Source organism: Corythoichthys intestinalis, chromosome 5 (assembly GCF_030265065.1).
Source record: "Corythoichthys intestinalis isolate RoL2023-P3 chromosome 5, ASM3026506v1, whole genome shotgun sequence".
NCBI classification, from domain to species: domain Eukaryota; kingdom Metazoa; phylum Chordata; class Actinopteri; order Syngnathiformes; family Syngnathidae; genus Corythoichthys; species Corythoichthys intestinalis.
This window is the reverse complement of record NC_080399.1, coordinates 37,982,152-38,006,842: the sequence shown is the minus strand read 5'-3', so window position 1 is coordinate 38,006,842 and position 24,691 is coordinate 37,982,152. Positions and strand designations below refer to the sequence as shown.

At 38.4% G+C, this 24,691-nt stretch overlaps 1 protein-coding gene across 2 annotated transcripts in view; it reads left to right on the top strand.

Moving 5' to 3' along the window:
- The first annotated feature begins 23,506 nt into the window (after positions 1–23,506).
- sf3b3 (splicing factor 3b, subunit 3) overlaps positions 23,507–24,691 on the top strand; it is a 58,088-nt gene continuing 56,903 nt past the window's right edge. The window contains exons 1-2 of one of the 2 annotated variants that reach the window (XM_057837459.1): positions 23,507–23,539; positions 24,158–24,295. In XM_057837459.1, coding sequence (XP_057693442.1) covers positions 24,226–24,295 — 70 coding nt within the window. In that variant the 5' untranslated portion in view covers positions 23,507–23,539; positions 24,158–24,225. Of the gene's footprint in view, positions 23,625–24,157; positions 24,296–24,691 lie in introns of both variants that reach the window. The other variant, XM_057837458.1, reaches the window with a different exon arrangement.

Here is a 24,691-nt window from a genome sequence, read left to right as displayed (position 1 = left end):
ATCTTTTATTTAGACTTGACAAGTGTCATTGTAAACTTTCACTGAAGGTAAAAGAACTATGAAGGAACATGTGTGGAACTACGTACAGTGGAACCTCGACATCTTTTCGACATCCAGCGTAAAATTTGACTCGCCATTAGTTTCTACATCCGACGACATGCCGAAATACGACGACACGATGGCGCCGCAGACGGATGCACAGCGGATTTTCTTGTGAGAGAAATCAACACGGGTTCCAAGAAGGTTAGTGTAGATCAGGGTTCACTAAATCCGGACCTCGGTGCCACTTTTCCTGTCGTGTTTTCCACGTCTCGCTCCCCGAACACACCTGAATCAAACGATTATGTCATCAGCAACCTCTCCAGAAGCCTGATAATGATCCTGATTATATTGATTCAGGTGTGTTGGACGAGGGAGACATGGAAAACACGACAGCAATAGTGGCACCGAGGTCCGGATTAAGTGAACCCTGGTGTAGGTGGTGAAACAAGGAAAAGGTGGCGCTTACAATTGAAATGAAGATGGAAATGAGAGAACACTATCGAGCTTGGGGTGCGCATCTGTGAACTGGCTCAACAATATGGCCGTAGAATGTCGACGACCTCCACAGTCCTTCTCCGACCGTTTGCCAGTCTTTATAAGTTAAAGTGACAATTATTATAGTGGTAAAATCACCAAAGAAATTGCCAGCTTAGTCAGGTTTTTATCATTTATTTCAGAACTTGTGCAACACAACACGCCTACTGTATGCTGCAGTTGACGGTGTTCGCAACAAAACATTAAAAGATTAAGTAAAATCTCAACCGCACCGCTCCCTCTCCCTGTCACGTCAGCGCGCGGTGCGTTCAGGTACAGTGCACAAAACACGCCCGCCACATTAGAACTCGATTCGTTACATTATTACAGGAATTTTTATTATTATCATTTTATTATTCCGGTTTTTATTAATAATTTGTTTTGCTATGTGTAATAGCTGTTTGTAATAATGTAGTACCAGCAGTATTTATTAAGGATTTAGTTTAGGTTTTCGGGCTGTGGAACGAATTAATGGAATTATAATATATTCTGATGGGAAAATCCTGCTCGATATACGACCATTTCGACTTACAAACACAGTCCTGGAACTAGTTAACTTAGTATGTAGGGTACCACTGTACTAAGCAAAAACAGGTAAAATAACTTCAAAAAATGTACATACTGTATAATATTCTTGTATCTTCAAAGTAGTCTACTTTAGCTCTGATTACTTTTTTGTACACTCTTGCCATTCTCTTGATGAGCTTCAAGAGGGAGTCACCTAGAATGGTTTTTGACCTCAACCCTTTTCAGGGTTGATTAGTGGAATTTATTGCTATATCAGTGGGGTTGGAACCTTTATTTGTGTTGCATTGAATGAGGTGGGTCCAAACGTTTGGCCTGCAATGTATGTTACTTATATCTTTATTACTGAGGTTTTGCATTTAGGAAAATGGGGGGGAAATTAGGAGATGGAGGTTGAGGTTACTGCTGTTTTTGTTAACTTATATTTTTCAAACTGTTGAAAAACATACAACTTTTAATGAAAATCATTTTTTGTATGTTTTATAGGAATAACTGTGCCAAATGCAGTTTTATCTGCATTTCAGTGGTTTTAGGAGGTTTGGCCCAATTAAAAAAAAAATAATAATAATAATTTTTAAAAAAAATCTGGCTCCGTGGCAACCTTCATGTCAGGGAGTTCCGGCATGAAATTCTAGCCACTTTCACTCCTGCGTTTAACCCATTTGAACTGGGAGAGCTGGCAAGGATCATCCGCTGTCAACCCTCCCAGTTCAAATGGATTGGACATTTATCACTATCAATGTTGAAGAAACGTGATCACTCATTGCCAGCCTTTCAGGTTAAAATGGGTTCGACTTCTATAACCGTCAATGGTAATAAATGTGTTAAGAGGCGACCTGGGAAAATTGAGACTTACCTGTCTGGCATCTTGCAATGTCAAATTGCCTCATGAAAAATTACCTGGGCAGCTGCAAAGGATTTATTCTCAACCTAATGAACTCATAAGTAGGCAGTCTCCATGGTTAATTTAAAGGCCAAATGTGCAGTAAGGTTGGCCAACCATGTTTTTGAATAATATCAATGGCTAAACAATTATAAGCATATTTTCGTTATTTTTTTTTTAAACGCAACCCTTCCAGATTCTTTGTTTAACCCATAGCAACGCCCTTGACAACGAAAATGCTTTTCTTCGACAATCTTCGGAAATCTTCGGAATTGACGTCACACCGAGAACTGCGAGGGAAGTCCGCCATACACACAGTATTGTTGCATTGCGTCTCGGTAAGATGCCACGGCGGTGTGTGGCGATGTATTGTTCTCAATCTAAAGAAAAGTTTTATGAGTGGCTGAAGGATAGCAGGGCACGTAAATGGACATCTTTTGTTCGCACTAAGCGAATGAATTTCACGCCATCATCGAGTCCTGTTCTCTGCTAGAAGGACTTCGAAGATGCCTGCTTCCTCAACCGGTCTGCTTATGATCAAGGATTTGCAAAAAAGTAAGTGTGATTTTTGGATTGATGACTGATGACTTTGTCAAAGCAGAGCTGCCAACTGTTGTGGAACAGTGCTTAATTTGTAAATCATAAGGTGCCGGAACGCAAAGTACATATGACAGCGCAGGGATGACGGCATGTGGACAGGTCCCGGAACATATTGTAATAGCCCGAATAGGGAAATAGAAAGGAGAGGAGTGAATGATGGCTTCCTTCACTTTATTGTGGCAACAGTTAAATACCAAAAATGACAGCGGAGTGCTGCAGCATGCGACCGCCAACTTCGCTCCCACGCCGCACTCTTCTCCTTACTTCCCGCTACGTCACCACTCTGCTGTTCGATGGCCCCTTCACGGGCCCGCAAACAGTTACGGACATTACATTATGCAGAAAATGGTGCTGAAAACAAAACGCAAATGCCCACTTGCCATGCTGTGGGACTTTCCTTTTTTTCTTTCTTTTCTATGTGCTTTTCTGACTCGTTTTGAACCATCTTCCTTCTTTTTGAAAAAGACAGTAAATGCAACAATCTTTTTGGCATGTTGAAATACCGTTTGATCCTGGCTGCTTGCTCCCAAGATGCCACAAATTTCAAGTTTTTTTTTTTTTTTAATGTCAGGAGTTTGATTTGTTGGTCCAGCTTCTCAGTGCACCATGATTATTTTATTTTATATTGTGATGTCGACTCGTAACTGCGTGTAATATTTGTATATAATGTTTTCGAGGTACCCTGAAGTGCACGCAACAATACTCTTGTTTTGGTCACATGACGCGGGAGTGTGATAGAGAAGCACAGGCTCTATCTATCGCTCCGCACAGCCTGCCGAGAGCCCCAAGCTGTGTTCGTACTGTTAGCTTTAATAAAGAAACAAAGTTGTCAGCACGTCGTGTGTTCGATACCTTTGTCAACAAAAAGCTCATCACAAGACACTATGCACGATCCGTTTAAGAGACGCTGGGACTGGAGAGCTGTGAGTAGTAGGAGGCGAGGGGGAGATGATGGGAAGCAAACTTTGCGGTCGAATGTGGCGGCAGTCCGCGATTATTTTGTTTTCTTATTGTTGCCACAATAAAGTGGAGACAACTGATCTCCTTCTTTCCCCCCAACGTTTTTATATTATTATTTTATATACACGAGAGCTGCCGGATCTGCCAAAATGAACATGAAGTCTGATTATTATTATTTTTTTAAACAATGTCATCAGATTGACAGAAACACAAAATTATGTGCAAATGCCTGCATCTTCAAATCATGAAAATAATAACAGCCTATATTTTACCAATTTTGTAATTTCGAAAGGTCTTGTCTCCATTCCATGTCAGGTAGTCCAGGCACATTGTTTGCATCCTGATTAGCGTCTGGCTAATACATGTTAGGTCCAACATAAAATTCCAACCTCCTCTTTTTCCTCCAACTCTTCACAAACTTGGATCTCCTCCCATGCGCTCGATCTATCGCTTATATCGCTTTTTGAATCATTGTTTGAAGGGCTTTGTATGGCGGCCGTATTGAGCGCTGCCATCGCTGTTCTCGGAGTGAGGCGATTATTTCGTCAAATATACAACATATAAATGATTTTTTCATGTTTTATTTGTTGGACAATGTTTAATTACTTTAATTGTGACCCTATTTGGCATGTTATGAAGTTACTTCACATTTGGTCTTTAATATCTGAGGGACAGACAGTTTTACTAAAGTCATACAGGCCGAGAGCAGATATATTCTTTCCTCACAGATACCTGGAGGTGGTTTGTTGTGAGGAAAAAGGGAAAAATGGTTACTGTGGTGACAGTGGGAGGTACCGTGGCAGTTGAGTGTGGGCAGGTACAGCTGAGGCTTTTGAGCTCACTAGTTTTTGTGCAGGTTGATTTAGGTGTTCAGATGAGAATTGGTGCAATGCATATGGCAGGGTTCACTAAATCCGGACCTCGGTGCCACTTTTCCTGTTGTGTTTTCCATGTCTCCCTCCTCCAACACACCTGAATCAAAATAATCAGGATCATTATCAGGCTTCTGGAGAGGTTGTTGATGACATAATCATTTGATTCAGGTGTGTTAGGGGAGAGAGACGTGGAAAACACAACAGGAAAAGTGACACCGAGGTCCGGATTTAGTGAACCCTGGTATATGGTAAAGGTAAAATGACAGCAAGGGAGATTTTACAACCTTAAAAAGGAAATAGAGTGGTACCTCTACTTAATACATTAAATGGTTCTGGAAGTAGTTTCGTAAACTGAAAATTTCATTAGTAGCTAAATGCCCTAACCCGTTCCTATCCCCCGGAAATTCTGACATAAATCTTTTATAAAGTATAAAAAAGTCATCACAACATGTAACAACTACGGTACATCTTACTATTAGATAATTGCAAAATGACATTAAAATGAGAGTTGTGCATAACGTAAAAACCAGAGAATAAAAGTTAATACATTCACATAAAGCTGTCGGAACATGAGGGCCGAATGAAAAGGACACTGGGATACACACATACGTACAATAGAGGTCCCTGTTAGCCATTTGGATGCCAAGAAGATGCTAGGCAATAGCCCATGTCAGAACAGCTAAGCCTGTCGCAATATGCAATAACTCAATTTATCGCACGATAAATAAAAATGAAGGCAGTAATTTTTCCGCTGCGATTTATTGCCTCGTGTGCACGTGCGGCAGACGTGCTGTTAAAAGTTCGGCTTCCTTGTTGCCAACTACGCAAAATGCATCTTCGATCCGGGTTCGACATAAAATAGCGCCGGAGTCAATCTGTTCCCATTGTATCCTATTGTTCAACGTATACCGGCTGTGTCAGTGCTCCGGATTGACTGCGGACCATCTCCGGCGTGCCGGAGCCAGCCGGAAAGTTTAGGCTGTTTTCTATTTTTGCTGAAGACACGTACGTCAAAATGGGTGGATTTGTGCCTGGAGTCAACAGCCCAGTTGCTTATTCACGGTTTAACCAGCGAACATGGACAAACAACACTCCATCATGGAGGTGGAAAGTCACAAAGTGATTTATGATGCAGCAGATCATCATTATAAGAAAAACATTAAAAAGGAAGCTGTATGGTGTCCTATTATGCTTGTTTTTCTGGCAATGATATCAAACACACGACGTGCTGACAACTTTGTTTTTTATTAACACACGGCGCTAACAACACTTCCTCAACCTGAGGTTCTCGGCAGGCTGTGTCTGTCTCTCACTGCCGCGTCACATGAACAAATCAACATCATCGTTGCGTGCACTTCAGTGTGCCTCGGAAAACACCCAATCAGAATATTACACATGGAATGCCATAGCAGAAGCTATGAGGGGGAAACTTTTTTAAGTGCAATTGTATTTTTTTTTCTTGAAAAAGACATTTATTCTGTGTTTCTCTGCGGTATTAATATTGTTGTCTTTTACTCAAAAGAGGCATGGTCTATTGTTTTTAGTTGTGATTTCTAAAAAAGTATTTTTGAATTTAAGAGTAAACATTTATCGCGTTTAAATGGCTATACTTGATCTATTAATATACTAGTATACTGTATTCTCACTGTTATTGTAAATTGGTTTTAAAAACAAAAATTGGGGGGGTCGCAATAATATCGCATATCGTAATAATTTATGAGACAAATTATCGCACACTAAGATTTGTTATCGCGACAGGCCTAAAAACAGCAGTATGTTATGTTCAGTAGATTACGAGTAGCAGCCGTATTCTTGCCATTCGTATCCTGAAATTTCTTTTAGTAAACAAGAGGCAATATTTTCCTGTTGAGGCGTGTCTTAAACGGAAAATTCCTTATGTAGAGACGTTCGTAAGTAGAGGTACCACTGTATTATACCTTGTAATAAATCTCTAATAATGGAAAAAATAATGTTTAAACACAAAAAAATGACACCGCTCACGACCGGAGCCATTCTGTGATATCAGTTATAGCCAAGCCTAGAGTTCATTACGGTATTGAGAGGACACGGGGCGCGGGGCCGATTAATAGGGGGCCTATCTCCATCAAAGCTGACCGAGTGGAAACACAGACAAAAAGCTTTTTATGTTGAAAATTCTTGTGAAAAAATGCTTAACTCCCTCAATTCTTTATAGATACGGATGTAAAACAGTCTCGATTCTTGGTTAAAAGCAAAAAAAAACCACGCAGGTAGAATTTATTTTAAGTAAATATGTCGAGTGTGCTGTTCGTCTTCAAGTCACACTGTGGCGCCGCCTTACCACAACAAAGAGCTTTTTACGTTTAAGTTCTTGTGAATAAATGCTAAAATCCCTCAATTCTTTATAGATATGGACGTAAAACAGTCTCGATTATTGGTTAAAAGCAAAAAAAACGTGCAGGTAGCATTTATTTAACATAAATATGTCGAAGGGCAATGCTAGTCCGTAGCAGTTAATTTCTCCCATTGATTTTTTTTCACAACGTTTCAAAATGCATACATGGTACGAAAAATATAATAATTATCCTGAATCCTCAAACAAATCATTCCTGAGACAATCTTTCCTGTTGGTATGCGGTACAGCTTTCCTACTTTTTCAACTAAATCCGGCGTTACATACTGTATGCTGCATGCGTGTGTTTGTGTTTGGCCCCGTGCTTGAAGGGGAGGCGCAGTATGTGCCCGAAGTGACCTGTCAATACCATTATGAAGTCTATGAGGGAAGAAAATAAAACTGAGACTCAAAACACAGGTGCATGGGACAAAGAGGATTACTGATGTCACGAGAAAGGGCGGGCTATATGGAATGCTCGCATTTGATTGGCTAAAATAGTTCCAGCATCGGTACAATGCAAGCCCCTCTGTATGGTGGTCACTTCCTAGCTTTTATTGAAAGGGGTGGGTGTTTCTTGTCTCTTGTCATTTTACACCCCATAATGCGAAATAAGTATCGAAACATTGGTGTGCTGTGTTACAAATAATATGGGTCGATTGTACCCTGTGTCCTGGCAGACAGTACGCAGAACATCCTGCTTACTGGCTTGATATCTTGCTGTGATTCAAGGGAGTCAAAAGTCCCTCTGTAATTTGGTTGATTGAAAGCTGAGATGCCAAAAGCATCATAAACTATTAGTTAATTCCGAGCTTTAGACATCAACATCAGGTAGTTAACTCGACCACACAACTATTGTGTTTATACAGCAGTCAAAAAAACTGGGGTTATTGCCAAAAGAAAAATAAAATAAATAAAAAAAAAAGAAAAAAAAAAGTACAAATAATTGTCAAAAAAACGACCAAATGTAATGAACTCATTTGCTAAAAAAAAAAAAAAAAACACGTATTAGTGTTCCAAAAACGTATTTATACGTCTTTTGCGGTTTTTTTTTTTTTTTTTTTACAAGAGTAATCTATAGCATCTATAGGTTCCGATCTATCTAAAACACAATGCACAAAGATGAAAACCCATTTTAAAATAAATAAAACTGGCCACTGGAGGTCAGTAGCGCATTTGGTAAGAACTCATCTCGGGCCAAGAAGGGAAATGAAGAAAAATAGTCAGGAAACGGAAGTTGGAGGGATGTTGTGAAGACGCGTGAGAATTTGAGAAAAATGTGGATAACGATCGGGAAAAAAAAGAAACGACACTGGAGGAGTGTTTTGAAAAGAAAACGACACCATCATCAAAGAAGGATTCAAAAAAATCTATCTTGATGAGACAGACAGTAACGTCAACAACAGGGTCATGTTCCACACACGTTCTGCGGAGCTCACGTTGCGTTACTTCTTAGCCCGAGGTTGAAACCAACGATAAAAATGATGAAGATGATGAAAAAAGTGAGACCGATCTTGATCCGGACTCATCAGATTAGCCACGAGAGCAGCCGAGAGCCTTCCCTGTTGTTATATGCGCAAATAGTTCAAAAGTTCAATAGTTTAGTTATGTGTAAATAAATTGTTACTTTGTGATCAAAAGCTCTAATTGTCTTGTTGTTTATCTTATTTTATAAAAGGAGAACATTATTCAGATGTTTTGGGATGTAACTAAGCTGTGTATAAGTCAAAGTTATGTTTGAAATGTATGCTTTCACAAAAAGCTAAATTTCTCTGTTTTTCATCAGAAATTGGAAAATTGCTCAAACTAAGCCATTTTCTAATGCTGATTTCTAAGGAATGGAAAAACATATGAACTAACTTTATTTCTGCTGAAAGAAGAGAGTCTAATCTTTCTTTTGGTGGATGTTTATATAGCAATAGAACAGAATTTTCTGTGGGCCTTGCAAAATCAGTCAAAATCCAGTAAAACGGCCAGGAGCGAAGGGCCTTGCGCCGGTGAAAATGGCTGGGAGTGAATGAGTTAATTATTATTATTATTATTATTCATTGACCGGACTTTTTTTGTATCGATTACATGAATTTTTGAGCAGTCCTACACAAACAATAAGATGTCACTTAGGATAGTACCCTCTCTGATTGGTCAATTATGGAATAGCTGAGTGACTTAAATTGTTGTTCACTAGTGCACAAATTATAATGGGAGTCTTTTTATTAAGGTTCCACATGCCTGGTCTGCCTCCGGTGTCGGACGTACTATATTGAGATTCCCACCCGCATGTGCAGTTAAAATTTTAATTAGAATCCCACAGCTCCTGTGTTCATGGGTGGAAACCTATGCATTATCAATTTTCTGCTGCATTTCTATCTTAAGATATAAAAGGGAATCCATGTCCCTGCCAGGGTTAGCTTCTCTCATCATGCCTCTGTCATTTGCTGTATACCTGCACATTCCTTAGGTTGATACAAACCTTGAAACATTGAATTCCCAGCTCCATGGACACTCATTTCCCTTTTTCAATTAAGGCACTCAAAATAGTAGTTTAGATTACATGCAAATATATATATTACGGTAATATATATATAAACACAACAGGCCCACTTCAGGGCAATCAGCCATAAATGGCCCCACCCTACAATCAAGCAGTTGACGTTTCACTGCTATTTCTGTCACAGCTTGACAACCGCAGTCATTTTTTTGCACTCTGTGAATGTGTATATAGATTCAGGCGTTTCAAAACATCACTCAAAATGGAGAGAAAAATGCTCGTGTCGCTAATTTTCTCGCTTCTGTCGGCACAATCTTCCCCTTAATCCCAAACATAGAGCATAAACCTCTGGATGTGTTTCTTATACGTTGTATTTAGAGAGATACTTCTTTTTTTTTTTGCAGTGAACTTCACCTCACCAGTCTTACAGAACTATCTCTCTCAATGAAACTCTCCATTCCACCCCAATGGGCATCGACAGACTGTCTGCTCCCCACTCTGGTATTGAAGCCTTATTCCCAAACCTGCAACCTAACGTAGAAAAACTGTCTTCAATTTATTGATAATAACTATTTTAAAAAAAATACACAGAGCACAACAACAGAATAGAGTCCGGCAAATGTGCTGTCACATGCAGTTGCATCGTGGACATCCTGCATATTGGCTAATACCATGTAATGTACACATTTTACATAATGAAGTATATTTAATCTAAAACAAAAATATACCGTAAAACGCAATTTGTGATGCTTTTGACCATTTGTTGTTGAAACATTTCATACATTTGAATTTAGGCCATTTTTTTAAAAAGACAAAACAAAACAGCATATCTAAACGATGACGACGTGCATTATTTTTTGAGCTCACCAAATCGAAATATATGGATCCAGTTCAATTAACCATTACGCCACTAACATTGGCCATATTTTGAGCTTCAGATACAGTATTTTTTTTTTTTTGTAACTAACATGTTTTAGACCAATAAATGAATTATTTATAACTATCATTTGTAGAAAGAAAATATTAGCAGTGCAATAATCTGCAGTTAAACCTGAAGCAACCTCAGAAGTGTACAGTGGTACCTCGACATACGATCGCTTTGACATACGATCCATTTGACATCCGACCTAAAGTTTGACTCGTCATTTGTCTCGACGTATGACGACATGCTCGAAATCCGGCGATTTATGACAGCATCGCAATTTCATTGTTTTCCTGCAAGACAGACAAACGGCGGAAATCAACACGGGTCCCAAGAAGGTTAGTGCAGGTGGTGAAAAAAAGGAAAAGAATGATGCTTACCATTGAAATTAGGAAGGAAATGATTGAAAAAGATGAGCGGTTTGCGCGTCAGTGAACTGGCTCGACAATACGGCCGGAATATGTCTACAATCCCGAGGACGACTCACATTATTATTATTATTATTATTATTGCAACATCGGCAGGAAGTCGTCAGCTTCGTCAGGTTTTTAATCCTTTATTTCTGAACTCATGACACAAAACACGGCTACTGTATACCGTAGCTAACGCCAACAACAACAGAACATGAAAAGAGAAAGTAAAAGCTTTCCACTCTTCCGCACCTCTCTCACTCTTGCGTCAGTTACACGGTGCGTTCAGGAACAGCATGCAAAACACAACCGCCACATTAGAACCCGATTCGTTACATCATTATTATATTACTATTTTTCCCATTTGTATTTATAATTTATTTGTCTTGTTATGTGTAATTGCTATTTGTAATTGTTCCTGTAGTATTTATTAAGGATTTAGCATAGATTTGTAGGCTGTCGAACAAATTCATTGAATTCATTCATTGAATTATAATTTATTCTTATGTGAAAATCCTGCTCGACATATGACCATTTCCACTTACAAACCAGGCCCTGGAATGAAATTAATTCATATGTGGAGGTACCGCTGTATATCAAACTAGTATGTCTTCACATTAAATTAGTAACCAAGAAGGAGCTGCGGGTGAGAACATTGTTCCCTCTCTTGAGCTAAATTGCTTAACTCCTTAGCATTTGGGTTTTGTTCATCATTTAAGAATTGAAAATGTAAGACTCCTACACAATAGAGGTGGAATGTCAGGATTGTTGCTCCACTCTGTTGTTGGAACCAAACCATATCATTTCCACATACAAAAGTGTTAGTGTGTTATGAGAGGTGTGATGTGTGTTCAAGGCTTGGTTTCGCAGCTGCAGAGACTGAGCAGAACTTCGAGCTTTCAACAGAAGGGATTTACATTTCAAATCTGTTCTCAGGATTCCCAGAATGAGCAGTGGTATAATGAGCTATGCGTGCACTTCTGTATGTGTGTGTCTGTGTGTGTGTATGTCAACGTGAGGTTTAAAGGTAAAGATCCTATTAGTTCACTCATTAGCTGAGGGCCCCAAATCGTATAGACCACTGATGGCTGTAGCTTTCCGTAAACAATATTTTTAACATGAGTAATTGGATTAAGTGTCTGAGAACTGGGAATTCAGAATAAAAAGTGTGAATAGCCTGACGGAGACATTAAACATCTGTTAACAAGCATCACTTTTAAATGCTTCTTTCTGTATTGTTTTTCCCCACATTGACAATTAACTTTTTTCATGCAAGTACACAGAAACTAAAACCAGTCAGTTTGTAATGAAGACTAAAGCGATGTCAATGTTCAGCCTACTATTTTTTTTAATATGAAAAAAAGACACTATTTAGTTTTGGCTGCACAATCAACCCATTGAAATGGAGGACAAAGAGGGTACACAGAACTCTGCGTTCATTCTTTGGAGTGACACAGAAACAGCCCACAAATGTTTGCTGCATGACCTTGCCACCATTTTCTTTCCTTCAGTGCATCCACTTTCTGATCTGTCACTTGAACTTTTTTAATATTTGTTTCCTTACCCTTGCAGGAGAAGAATAATCATTTCAGTCTCAGAGCAAAGCAAAGCGACTGCACCATCCACTCTATCCTTCACTGCTCTATGACGGACTACTGTTGTCTCTTAGCAACGCCGCCGGGCAAATCGACGAAGGGGAAAATAGAAAGCCATTGAGATCAACGTGGGGTTATAGGGGCGAGGGGGGGGCAACAGGAGGAAAACGGGTAGAGAGAATGTATAGAGCAGATTGGTGTCAAGTAGGCATGAGCCGGTATGATATTCTGACGGTATGATAACCTTAACCAAAAATATCACGGTATTGCAATTGCAGCTCTAAAATGTGTTACTTTGAAATATTTGGGTTTAAAAAAAACTTTTTTCCATTGAACAGGATTTTTATTTTTCAAAACATATAGCAAAGCGACGGATTTCTCCATGCATTTTTGGGACATAAAAAAAAGCTGATACCTTAGAAACGGTAGGACGGAAAATTTTTGCGATTTTGAAACCTTCAAGTCAAGTGATAAAAAGGAAACTCGAAGGGCAAGAGAAGAAGGTTGCACAACTGTACACCAAGTCTACATTTACACGACAGAGTGAAGCCAAATTTATATATACAGTATATGGCGGAAAACACTCAGGTGACTTAAAGTTCCATTTTGAGACCCCCAATTTGGCCAAATTTCAAAATTGTCTGATATGCATGTGTGATACATCATTGAAAAGCTTAAAATCTCAATTTTCTGGGGGAAGAAAAATTTTAGACAGGAGGGCATTTTTTTTTTTTTAAATGTTTTTTAAACACCAAAACCCTATCTGGAGGTGAGAGCACGCGAGAGCAGAATTACAGATGCCATGACTTTAACAAGATATTATCGTATACTTACATTGTTTTGATCCAAAAACTCCATGTCGCATGTATCACTGAGTGTCAAGACACAGCTGTGAATGGCCACAGATGGATTTTTTGGGGATTTTATGGGTGAAACATGGTAATATAACAAAAGTTTAAAATATGCAAGTGAATAGTTTTTAAAAGTCGTTTTTTTTTTTTTTTAAACAAAATATTAGACATAATATTAGGCTAAAAATGACATTTTGAATAATAAATATAATTACTTTCCTTGTTTTCATGGCTGGGTTGAAACAAAAACGGTTGCGCGACGTCTGTAAACGGGGGTTTCCAGGGTAAAACGGGCAAATTAAAAATAGTTCGGGGGCTTCATGTGCGATGAATCTGCTATGGCAGCATATAAGCATATTGTTCTATCAAACACAACAGTTGTTTTGGCTTAAAATACAGCAGCTTCTTTTAAAGAGGAGTGCAAGAGCAGAAACTGCTTTTTCAGTCTTGTCTGTGTTTCCGCCATATATATTTTTTCTTCAATTAAAACTTTTCCTATGTTTGGCCGTTCAACTTGGAAAAACAAATGCAACTTGTGGGTAGGGCTGCACAATTTTAAGATCGAGAGTAATGGACGAAAAAAAAATTGATCGATCACACTGATGAGATCGATATTATTGATTGCATATATGCATTTTTATTAATCCCTCAAAATGAGTCCAATGTCAATTTTTTAAAGCATTTTATTACACTCCAGGTGAGTTAAACTCTAAAGTTTAACAAAACATTGCAAAGAAAATTACATATAATGTACGCACACATTATATTTTTGAGCACCTGCTAACTTGCACAAAATGTACAAAAATACCATTTAAAAAATAATTAAAACCAAGTTTAATAAAATCTTGAAAAAAATTGAGATCGGATGGTATGGAAAAAAAAAAAACCATCATGACCTTTTTTGTCCAGCTCGCCCAGCCCTACTTGTCGGTGAACACACAGCCTCAGTTAAGTGACACGCATGCACACAATGTCCTCACGTGTCACAGTGTGTTCACGAAAGTAAATATAATACATTCAGCAAAACTCATTTAACACGGTGTTGTGGCAATTTCAAGGAATTTGCACTACCGGAGTCAACTTTTTCTTGACCAGTTTTCCTGATCTTCATCGTCCGTTGCTCATCCACACCTGTCATTTGTTTTGTTGAACAATGGTGACATTTTTTTGCCTGTTGTTGACGTATGGTTTGGATGTGTATGGATGAGCATTCATAATGTGGACACATTGTATACATATCCAATTCATGTATATCCACATATAAAAGTTGCCCAGGCGGGATTTTTTTTTTTTGGGGGGGGGTTCGAAATTGAATTCTTCACACTGCATGAAAAAAAAAAAAAAAAATCCGATACCCATCACATATCGGCATTGACATCAGAATTGACCTGCAACGTGAATGTAGTCTTGGAACCATTACTACTACCTTATGTACATTGAAATTCTATCATAAATTATGGAGATGTGACACAATGTCCACATTTATTCGTTTTTGCTCATGCACATATAAATTTTATATTAAAAATTGTACACACTAGGTAGAGGATATTGAAGCCCAGTGATCGGCGACCTTAAAAACCCAAAGAGCCCTTTCAATCATCTTCCACAAAAAAAAAAAAAAAAAATCTGGGAACCACTGGGAACCAACAAACCCTTTTGACATCTAAAGTGAGGCTAACGCCACATAAATTGTTCACTGATTGTTTTTTATTAAATGGTAAACTGGAGAAAATGGATGAATGGCTGGATGGATTAAAAGAGTTTTTATTTATAAAGTCATTAAACTGCCCCATAGGGCAGAAAATTTAGTTTCTGCACATGACAAAAGCTATAATGGATATCGCTGCAATAGATTATGGACTTTACAATACATCTTGTAACCACTTAACTCTTTTTATTTGTGCCATTGACGCTAATTGATGTCCAACATATTTGAACTTGGAGGGCTTGCAGCGATCCTAAATTCCAACCTGCTCCTTGAAGTCATAATCAACAAAACCACCGCATCTTATTGTTTATTTTTCACGGTTCTCACATTGTCTCTAAGAATTCAGAAGTGCCTAATTCCTCTGTGGATTCCATAACAATAAAAATCAACCTTTCAGTCAATGTAACAAAGTACTATCATTAGTCACTACTAAAGATGCACCGATACCGGTATCGGGGGGGCGATCCGGCTCGAAACAGTGGTATCGGTATCGGCGAGTGCCAACAAAGAGGGAACCAATACCATTTATCGGTCAAGTATTATAACACTTGACCACAGCGTTTTTTTCTCCTGACGCTCACTAGACTCTGTTGTGTGATGACACGTGATCACTTTGCATGCCAAGGGAGCGGCTTCGTAAGAAGCATTTCAAGGTCCTGGAGTGTCCTAGCCAGTCTCCAGATCTCAACCCCATAGAAAATCTGTGGAGGGAGTTGAAAGTTCGTGTTGCCCAATGACAGCCTAGAGGAGATCTGCATTGAGGAATGGGTCAAAATACCAGCAACAGTGTGTGAAAAGCTAGTGAAGAGTTACAGAAAACGTTTGGCCTCCGTTATTGCCAACAAAGAGTACATAACAAAGTATTGAAATGAACTTTTGGTATTGACCATCTACTTATATTTCACCATGATTTGCTAATAAATTCTTTAAAAATCAAACAATGTGATTTTCTGTTTTTTTTGTCCACATTCTGTCTCTCATGGTTGAGGTTTACCCATGTTGACAATTACAGGCCTCTCTAATATTTTCAAGTGGCAGAACTTGCACAATTAGTGGTTGACTAAATACTTATTTGCCCCACTGTATATATATATATATATATATATATATATATATATATATATATATATATATATATATATATATATATATATATATATATATATATATGTATGTATATATATGTAGGCCTATATATATTTATACATAAATTTCAAACAAAGTGGTATCGGTATGGTATCGACCGATACTGCACAGCCAGGTATTGGTATCGGGGCCAAAAAATGGTATCGGTTCAACACTCGTCACTACAGTAATCCCCAGTATGTTTGCAGTTCAAAACATTAATATTATCAAGGACTGGAATGATTTATTGTTCTTGAATTCACGCAACGCAAAATGAAATACTTGCCTCCCCAAAGCTATCATAGCAATCAAAATGTCTTGCAAATATACTTGTCCTTAGAAGAACAGCAGCATAAGAAAATATTGATTAACGCCATGCTTAGATACAGGCACGTGTAATGTACAACCGCATTAATAGGAACATATGCAATGTAGTGGGGGCTTATGGGGGGGGGGGGGGGTGAAAGGTGACAAAAAGACTGACATTGGCATGTAGCTTAGCTGTAGTGAACCTCCAATCGTGGAGAAAGATGCGAAAGCCACTGGCCTCCAGAACATGTGCTGGCATCTTCATCCTTTTTATACGGTTAAACATAGCAATACTTCCTTGCAATAGAGAACAGATTAAAAAGATGCACCTTACTGTAGCAGATGTTTCTCACGAGATTTCTGGGTGATAAATCCCCTTCAAAGCGTTTGCCTTCCACCGGTCTCTTCGCTCTCCCAGTCGCTCGCCACCACACACTCCGAATGTGAATGTGTATTTTTTTTTTCTCGATCTCCGCTCTTTCAAAGCCAAACGTGCTGATGAATTTAGATTCTCTCGCTTATGGAGGATGTTATCGAGTCTGAATTAGCTTTTTTTTTTTCTTTTTCAGAAACAGATGTTCGGAGCGCTGAATCCTAGCATCATCCCGCTGGAATAAAAGACAAATGAAAAAGAGCGTATAAACAAGGCGGCGGAGTGTTCTAGTAGCTAAACCTCATGGTCCATGCAGTAAGAGCAGGTGGGGGGCGTGCATTTGTGTTTTTCTTCCCCCGTGAAAAAAACGCTCCTCAATGCAAATACGCTCCATCACATAGGCAGCTACCGCTGTCAGTCTTGCAAAGATACAATGCTAAAGGTCTACTACTTCCGGTTAGTTTTTTTTTTTCTTCAAAATTATAACTATCGCTGCCGCAGGTTTATGAGACAACAGTTGGGGTGTGTGTTTGGGGGTGGGGGCAAATACAGTCGGAAGCTTTATGAGTTAAGTAAACCTTTTGGTAATTAAAAAAAAAAAAAAAAACTAACCCCATAGACCTGGCCAAAGTGTAATATCTGCATGATTGTATGGACGTCAGATCTCAATTATATTATGTTTTTATCAGCATCAATCACTATACGGTTTGTATATTTAATAAACCCTATATATATATATATCTAAAGCCATGTGTGTCAGCGCCGCCCCGCGTTCCGCTCCCACCTCTGACCAGGCCGGGACGCGAACCCACGCGCCATGACGCTTCCACTCGGCAGGCAAGGACGGTAACCACTGCGCCAATAAAGCCCGAGCCAACGGCGCAGTTGTTCGCGTCCTTACATGAAGGAATCGGAAGGGAGGTTTCCACACTCCACAATGGACCTGCGTGTACCCGTTACACTCTCTTCCACTCGGCAGGCAAGGACGGTAACCACTGCGCCAATAAGCTCGAGCCACCGGCACAGCCGCTAGCGTCCTTACATGAAGGAATCGGCAGGGAGCTTTCCACGCTCCACAAGGGACCTGCATGTACCCGTTACACTCACCCCCCGAAACCTTCGCTGCCGATCCGGGTCACGGCACCAATGTAACCGGCGTGTCAGCGCCGCCCCGCGTTCCGCTCCCACCTCTGACCAGGCCGGGACGCGAACCCGCGTGTCACGACACTTCCACTCGGCAGGCAAGGACAGTAACCACTGCGCCAATAAAGCTCGAGCCAACGGCGCAGCTGTTAGCGTCCTTACAGGAATGAATCGGAAGGGAGCTTTCCACGCTCCACATTGGACCTGCGTGTACCCGTTACATATATATATATATATATATATATATATATATATATATATATATATATATATATATATATATATATATATATATATATATATATATATATATATATATACATTAGGGCTGTCAAAATTATCGCGTTAACGGGCGTTAATTAATTTTTTAAATTAATCCCGTTAAAAAATTTGACGCAATTAACGCACTTGGCCCAGCTCAGACAGATTTAAATGACAGAGGAATGAAAGGCCCACTTGTTAATTGTGTTTTGCGGAGTTTTTCTGCCCTCTGCTGGCGCTTGGGTGCGACTGATTTTATAGTGTAAGTAATTATTGCCATCTACAATGGCGGCCTACAAGTTTATTTTTTGATTGAAAATTTTACAAATTTTATTAAAACGAAAACATTAAGAGGGGTTTTAATATAAAATTTCTATAACTTGTACTAACATTTTTCATAAAGAACTACAAGTCTTTCTATCCATGGATCACTTTAACAGAATGTTAATAATGTTAATGCCATCTTGTTTATTTATTGTTTTAATAAACAAATACAGTCCTTAAGTACCGCATGCTGAATATATACATATCCATCTTGCGTCTTATCTTTCCATTCCAACAATAATTTACAGAAAAATATGGCATATTATATAGATGGTTTGAATTGCGATTAATTGCGATTAATTACGATTAATTGCGATTAATTACGATTAACCCTTTAAGGTCTGGGCCTATTTTGTCTGATTTTGCATGCCTTTGAAGTTGCCTTTATATTTCAAAGAAAGAATTGTTTACGATGGCCTGGTTTGGTCCCTTTTTTTGTGACACCTTGAACTTCATGTCCAAACTGTTGTTTCCGTCACTGACCAATTATAAATCATCATTTTGGGCCCAAAAAGACCAAAAATTCCACAATCATTTTGTCAAAATTTTTAATTTTGATGTCCAATTGACAACCAAACATGCGTAACGAACCGTTTTGAAACTTTGTAATATTTATTCAACATGTTAGGATGAACATTCAACCAAAAAAATTTAGAATAAATAGTCTTATATTTGACAATTCAACATAAACAACAGGTATAGCATAGGCGTTTTTTGCCTTTATACATGCTCTAGTCAAAACAGGTTATATACAGCAGACCGAACAGTGAAAAAATATATACCATCTAACACAAAAAGTGTTTAGAGGCCATCTCTTTATGAGTTTAGGTATTGCGGCCCATCACCTGATGAAAACTATGTACACACAATCAAGCTTCTTGAACACACATTTATATACACAAATTGAGAAGACTGATTGTGGGGAAAAATGTATATATATATATATATATATAACATTGGGGGGAAAAAAAGTATTTTCAAAAATATTTACAATAAACAAGTTAAATTTTTTTCAGGCATGCCACTCCGAAAAGCAGTTTCGTCCTGGAATTCGAAACAGGGCGACATCACCCAGCCCACACTTCCATGGGGTGTTGGTCCTCTTTCCACCCTTCCATTTTCATTTCACTTTACTTTCATTGTCACTATAAATGTACATGAAAAAAAGTCAGTATTTATGAAAATAATAAAGTATAAAATAAAAATATATACAGCAATAAATAATAATGGAAATCTATATGTATGACAATAGAAAGAATACCATAGCTGAATATGTGCTACATCCCTAATCTTCATATAGAAAGAAGATCACCACAATTATAAATTCCTGCCTTGGATACACACAGTTCACGTACGACTTTGATCTGATATGCACATTTTATTATTATATACACAAACACACACTTATATTGCATCAAAATTAACTTTGTCATGCAATATCAAAAGAAACTTTCAAAAGAAACTTTTTCCAGCCTAAAAAAAAAAAAAGTGAGTTTGCTTACCTCTGCTCGTCGATGGCGTCAACCACGTGTTCAAATACGTCACTATCTTCACTCGAGGACTCTTCCGAAGAAGACGATGATGACGAATTTGGACCATCCTCTTCCTCAAGTTGATCAAATAGCACAATTGCTAGCGCTAAATTTAGTTTTCCGTTCATTCTCAAAGTCACACAAAGTCGCTGCTCGATCCATACGGCCGTCGGCTCGCCACCTCGCTGCTTCAGAACACTCCTCCCTCTCGTTCGGTGGAACCTCGCATGGCAGTTATATTTATTTAAAAAACACATTTTGTGCTTCCACTGTGACTTCGAAAGGGTTCGTTTGATTTGTGGTTTTTTCATGGAGCTTCCGTTTTGAAAAAGGACAAGAAATGATGGAAATATAGACACAAACAAATGATCCATGCAGCGTTTTAATGTTTTTTTGAGAGGACAATAAAATTATAAAACTTAAATGACAATATCTCACGTTTTAATTGGTCGATTGACTTCAAATAATAACGAGAGTAAACCGCAACTTCCGCACTTTAAAACGAGACCAACCAACGGCATGTGGGTGGCGTATTTAAAACGTGAGGGCGCTTCAAAGACGACGTGCGCTGAGGACGCGCCGGCGCGTCCTTCGACTCTCAAGGGTTAATTAATTTTTAAGCCGTAATTAACTCGATTAAATTTTTTAATCGTTTGACATATATATCCATATATATATATATATATATATATATTAATGAATACATATAATTATAAATTAATAAAATGCCAACAAAAGCGAAGTTAACCAAATTAAAATGAATACAAACAGAAATATACTCTGGTTATAGACAAGTTTCCAGGGTACTTCCGCTTTACGTATATCTGCAAGCAATTTCCGTTTTAGAATTTCTCCATCCAAAACAACAGTGGAGCTGGAGTAACATTACTCATCAAAATCCCTTAAAAAGGACAATTAGGAAATATTGAATCCATCTGCCATCATCATGACATCGGAGGACAACATGTTAATAAAGGCAGATGTGGAACCAAGCCCGTGCCACCACAAAGACCGGGTGTTTTTGTAGCCATGTTGCCGCTGTTATATAGAAGGTATGTTCTTCCTATCCCTGCATTTTCATGTGTCCGGTTCTCAAAAATACTAAGGCTAAAATCTTGCGCATGAAACGACTTGTTCCCTTTAATATTTATATTATTTATTTATTATTTAATATTTATTTAATATTTGTTATTATGATGATGATTGTAATTATGATGATCTTTAATATTATTTACTACAACTACTGTATCTGCAGCTAGCGTGTTGCTAATCAGTGCGTGTAGCATGGCATAGTTATATAGACGCATAAATGCAAGTGTTAGAAGTTTTTTTGATCATTTACTTACAGGTGGAAAACGCTGTTAAGCAAGGGAAGACAAGTTGATGTGCCTCACATCAACACTTACTGTACGTCGTTGGACATATATCGAGACTACGTGCGTTCTACCCGGGCCGAAAGGCTGGGACAGACGGTGGCTCACCTCGTGGCATACCGTCAGCTCGATCCCGAGATCCGGCGACGAGCTTTTTCACTGCAGCAACTTTCAAATGCGCTATTGGAGCTGGGATTATCGAGGACAGCGGGAGAAAGCCCATCTGTAGGAAGCCGAGGTAATGCCGGGTAACAGTTTGGTGAGGCTCTCAAGCCGCTCCAGAGCTCTGCTGACTGATATCACATTCTCATATGCTATTTTTTCTAACAATTTTATAAATTGTGATTTATTGACCTGTTTTGCACATGCACCAATCGTTTTAGATAAAACAAGTAATGAATCATGTTGTCCAAATGTTTTATTGCAAAAAATATTTTTTTTTGCGATAAAAATACAATGCAATAATATCGTTTTTTATTATAAAAAAAAGAATGACATAGTATTTTGTTTATACTGGTATGTACATACATACCTTGTAGTATTTCCTTGTAACAACAAAATCAGTGTCAGCCTTTTTGCATTCAGCAAAAGTAATATGATATGTAATTTCACCTCATTTTGGTCACTCAAGTGGCCAGCGTATCAATCTCTACATCTCAGGTCAACACAGGCTGACAGGTTGTTATAATTTTGTCCACGCATAATCAACAAAGTGATAGAAACAATCATACAATCTCATCTACGTCTCATCTATGTCGTGCTGAATCCAATTTTTGGAGACTCCATGGGTTCCTCTAGCTTGATTTTGCAGTTTTAACTTCGTCAACACATTGCTAACTTCAACTGCAACTCATGAGGTTTTTTTCTGAAGCGGAAGTTCGAAGCAGAAATTTTCCAAGATGGCGCCGCCCATATTTCGCTCAGGAAACTTGCCTATGGACCCCAATTTTTCATAGTATTCAACTCATCGCCTGCCATTGACAACAATAGAAATTTAATTTATTTAAACTTGGAAAACTGCCTATGAATACTCATCTTTAAGTTCCATTAAAGGCACTGGTGGTCTAATCCATTTAGTGCTGCAACGATTTTTCGTTCGAGTAATTCGATCAGAAAAAAGGTTCGAATGAAATTTTGCTGCGTCGAGTATTTGTTTGTAATTAGAGTTGCGTCGTAATGGTTTGTTTTGCATTTAGTTTTATCGATTGGATGGATAAACTGCCCTCTAGTGGCAACGGTCCATATGACATAACTCATTTAACAAGGCTGAATCCAGCTGCTCCCTTTAAGAACAACATAAGGTAAGTTTTTGTTTTTGTTAATATGTTTTTTAATGCATTCGTAATTTAGTTTGTAGGTATATTTAGCCATTTTGGGGGCGAATATGTGTTTGAACGATTTGTTAAGAGCATTGTAAAAAAAATTTTTTTAAAAAGTTAACATTTGATAGCATTTAAGCTAGTAGACTTTTTCCATGCAAGTTAGCTAATTAGTCTTTTTTTATACTTAGATCATAATTTATTTATTTTACATACCATTTGAGGCTAAGCTCAGGTATTTTAATGTATTTTTAAATGCGTGCAATCCTGCATAGTTTGAAGAAATACTTGGGAATTCCATTTTATATTCACATTTAATGTTCTTTTGAAAGTGCAATCTTAGCAAGCCGTTGTTTTACATCTCCTAAAATTGACTCTGCAGTGCATTAAACGTTCCTAATCAGGTCCATCGATTATTCAAACCAACCAGTTGATAGATTAATCGACTACTAAAATAATCAATAGCTGCAACCCTTAATCCATTTTCTCCCATTTCATAATCACCAACCCAGAAATTGTGAGTTAAATAAACTAAAAGGTTATTGGGAAATTACATTCGACCTCATCACCCCAAAATTGAATCACCCATTCCGTTCCGTTTTTATAAACACCCTGCAAGATTGATAATAATTCCATTATTTGTTCTTGAGTTATCTTGAAAGCAAAAATACATAAATTGAATACATAACCCCTGCCTTCCGTTAGTTTCACCTACTGACGGAGGTAACTAAATAGATTGATAGATTTCTATCAACTATTATTTTTATCTATTAGCATACCTGCCATTTGTTTTACTTAAAAATGATTTAAATGACCCCGACAATAACTTAAATAAAACAGCAAGTGGCCAATGAACCGTGCAATTGGCTGTGGGACCCAGCAACATTTATACGGTCTTTGTCGGCCTCTGCTGGTTTGTTTGTAATGCTACGCCACTATACGGATTTCCATCAGGCACTGTGCGGGCTACATTATGTGACGCAGTATAGGTTGTGAAAGGTCCCCAACAAACGGCGGTACGTCGTCGGCTTCTCTCACCCATATATAAAATAAGTGAAATTGTATCGACAAGAAATCATAATCATCTTATTGAACACATCGGTAAATATGATACTTTATGAATCTACTGCTTGTCCGTTGTCAAACACATGTTGTATTTGAGCACTCTCTGCTCGTAAAATAGAATGAAATAGCAGATTCAACGAGCAAAATTAGCGCTTTGTATGAATGGGCTCGCGCCACAGAGAATTCAAAGTGGGTGTCTAAGTGCATGCATTTGGTCAGATGAAGTGAATTTCTGGCTTTGAGCAACATTGGCCGACATCAAATATTTAGTATCACCAATATGTAGGTCTGGTAATAAATCTGGCATATTGAAATTAAACTTCCCCGGCTAGGCTAGCAGTTCATGAGCAATGCTAACAACATAATATTTTGCTTAAACTGTTTTCCGCATGGATGATGACCACTCCCTTTGTTTTTGTTGTTGTTGTTTTTGTTTATTATTTCCCGGGTTACACTTTTATTGTTGGTGTTATAGTAGGATTGGTATGAGAGTGTTTTGTAGTAGAACATGGCAAAAAACATTTACTGATGAACTGAAATTCCCTTCGTCCTGGCCCTTTACTTACCAGTTGAGACTGAGGTGGGCTCTTTTCACCCCCTGGAGAGGCCCGTGGTGAAGCCACAGTGATACGCAGCCATGTTTCTGTACAACATCACACTACAGCGTGCCACTGGCATTACCCATGCCATCCATGGAAACTTTTCAGGTGAGTATCTTCATATGGATACATCTGCCAAGAATGTTCACGTCAACCTTGAGTCAGCGCGCGCACATTTAAATGCCTGTGCAGTATTTCTATTTTCTACACCGTGTTTCTCAGAAATGGACCTCAACAGTTAAAGAGCATACGACAGGAGAAAAAAAGTCTTAAATGGCATTATTATGTGAATTAGAATCATATTTTGAGACGATTCGACTATATACAACAATTTAGCAAAGCGCAGATGACGAGAAATTAGTCTTTTAATCTGCCGGTTAGCCACGCCTACCATTATAGGGCTTTAGCATCCCCAACAGGTGGATGACGTCAGCGGTAGACTGGGCTCATCGGTTTTACTATTAAGCCCATTGAGGGGGAATTATTCAGAACGAGGAAAACGTG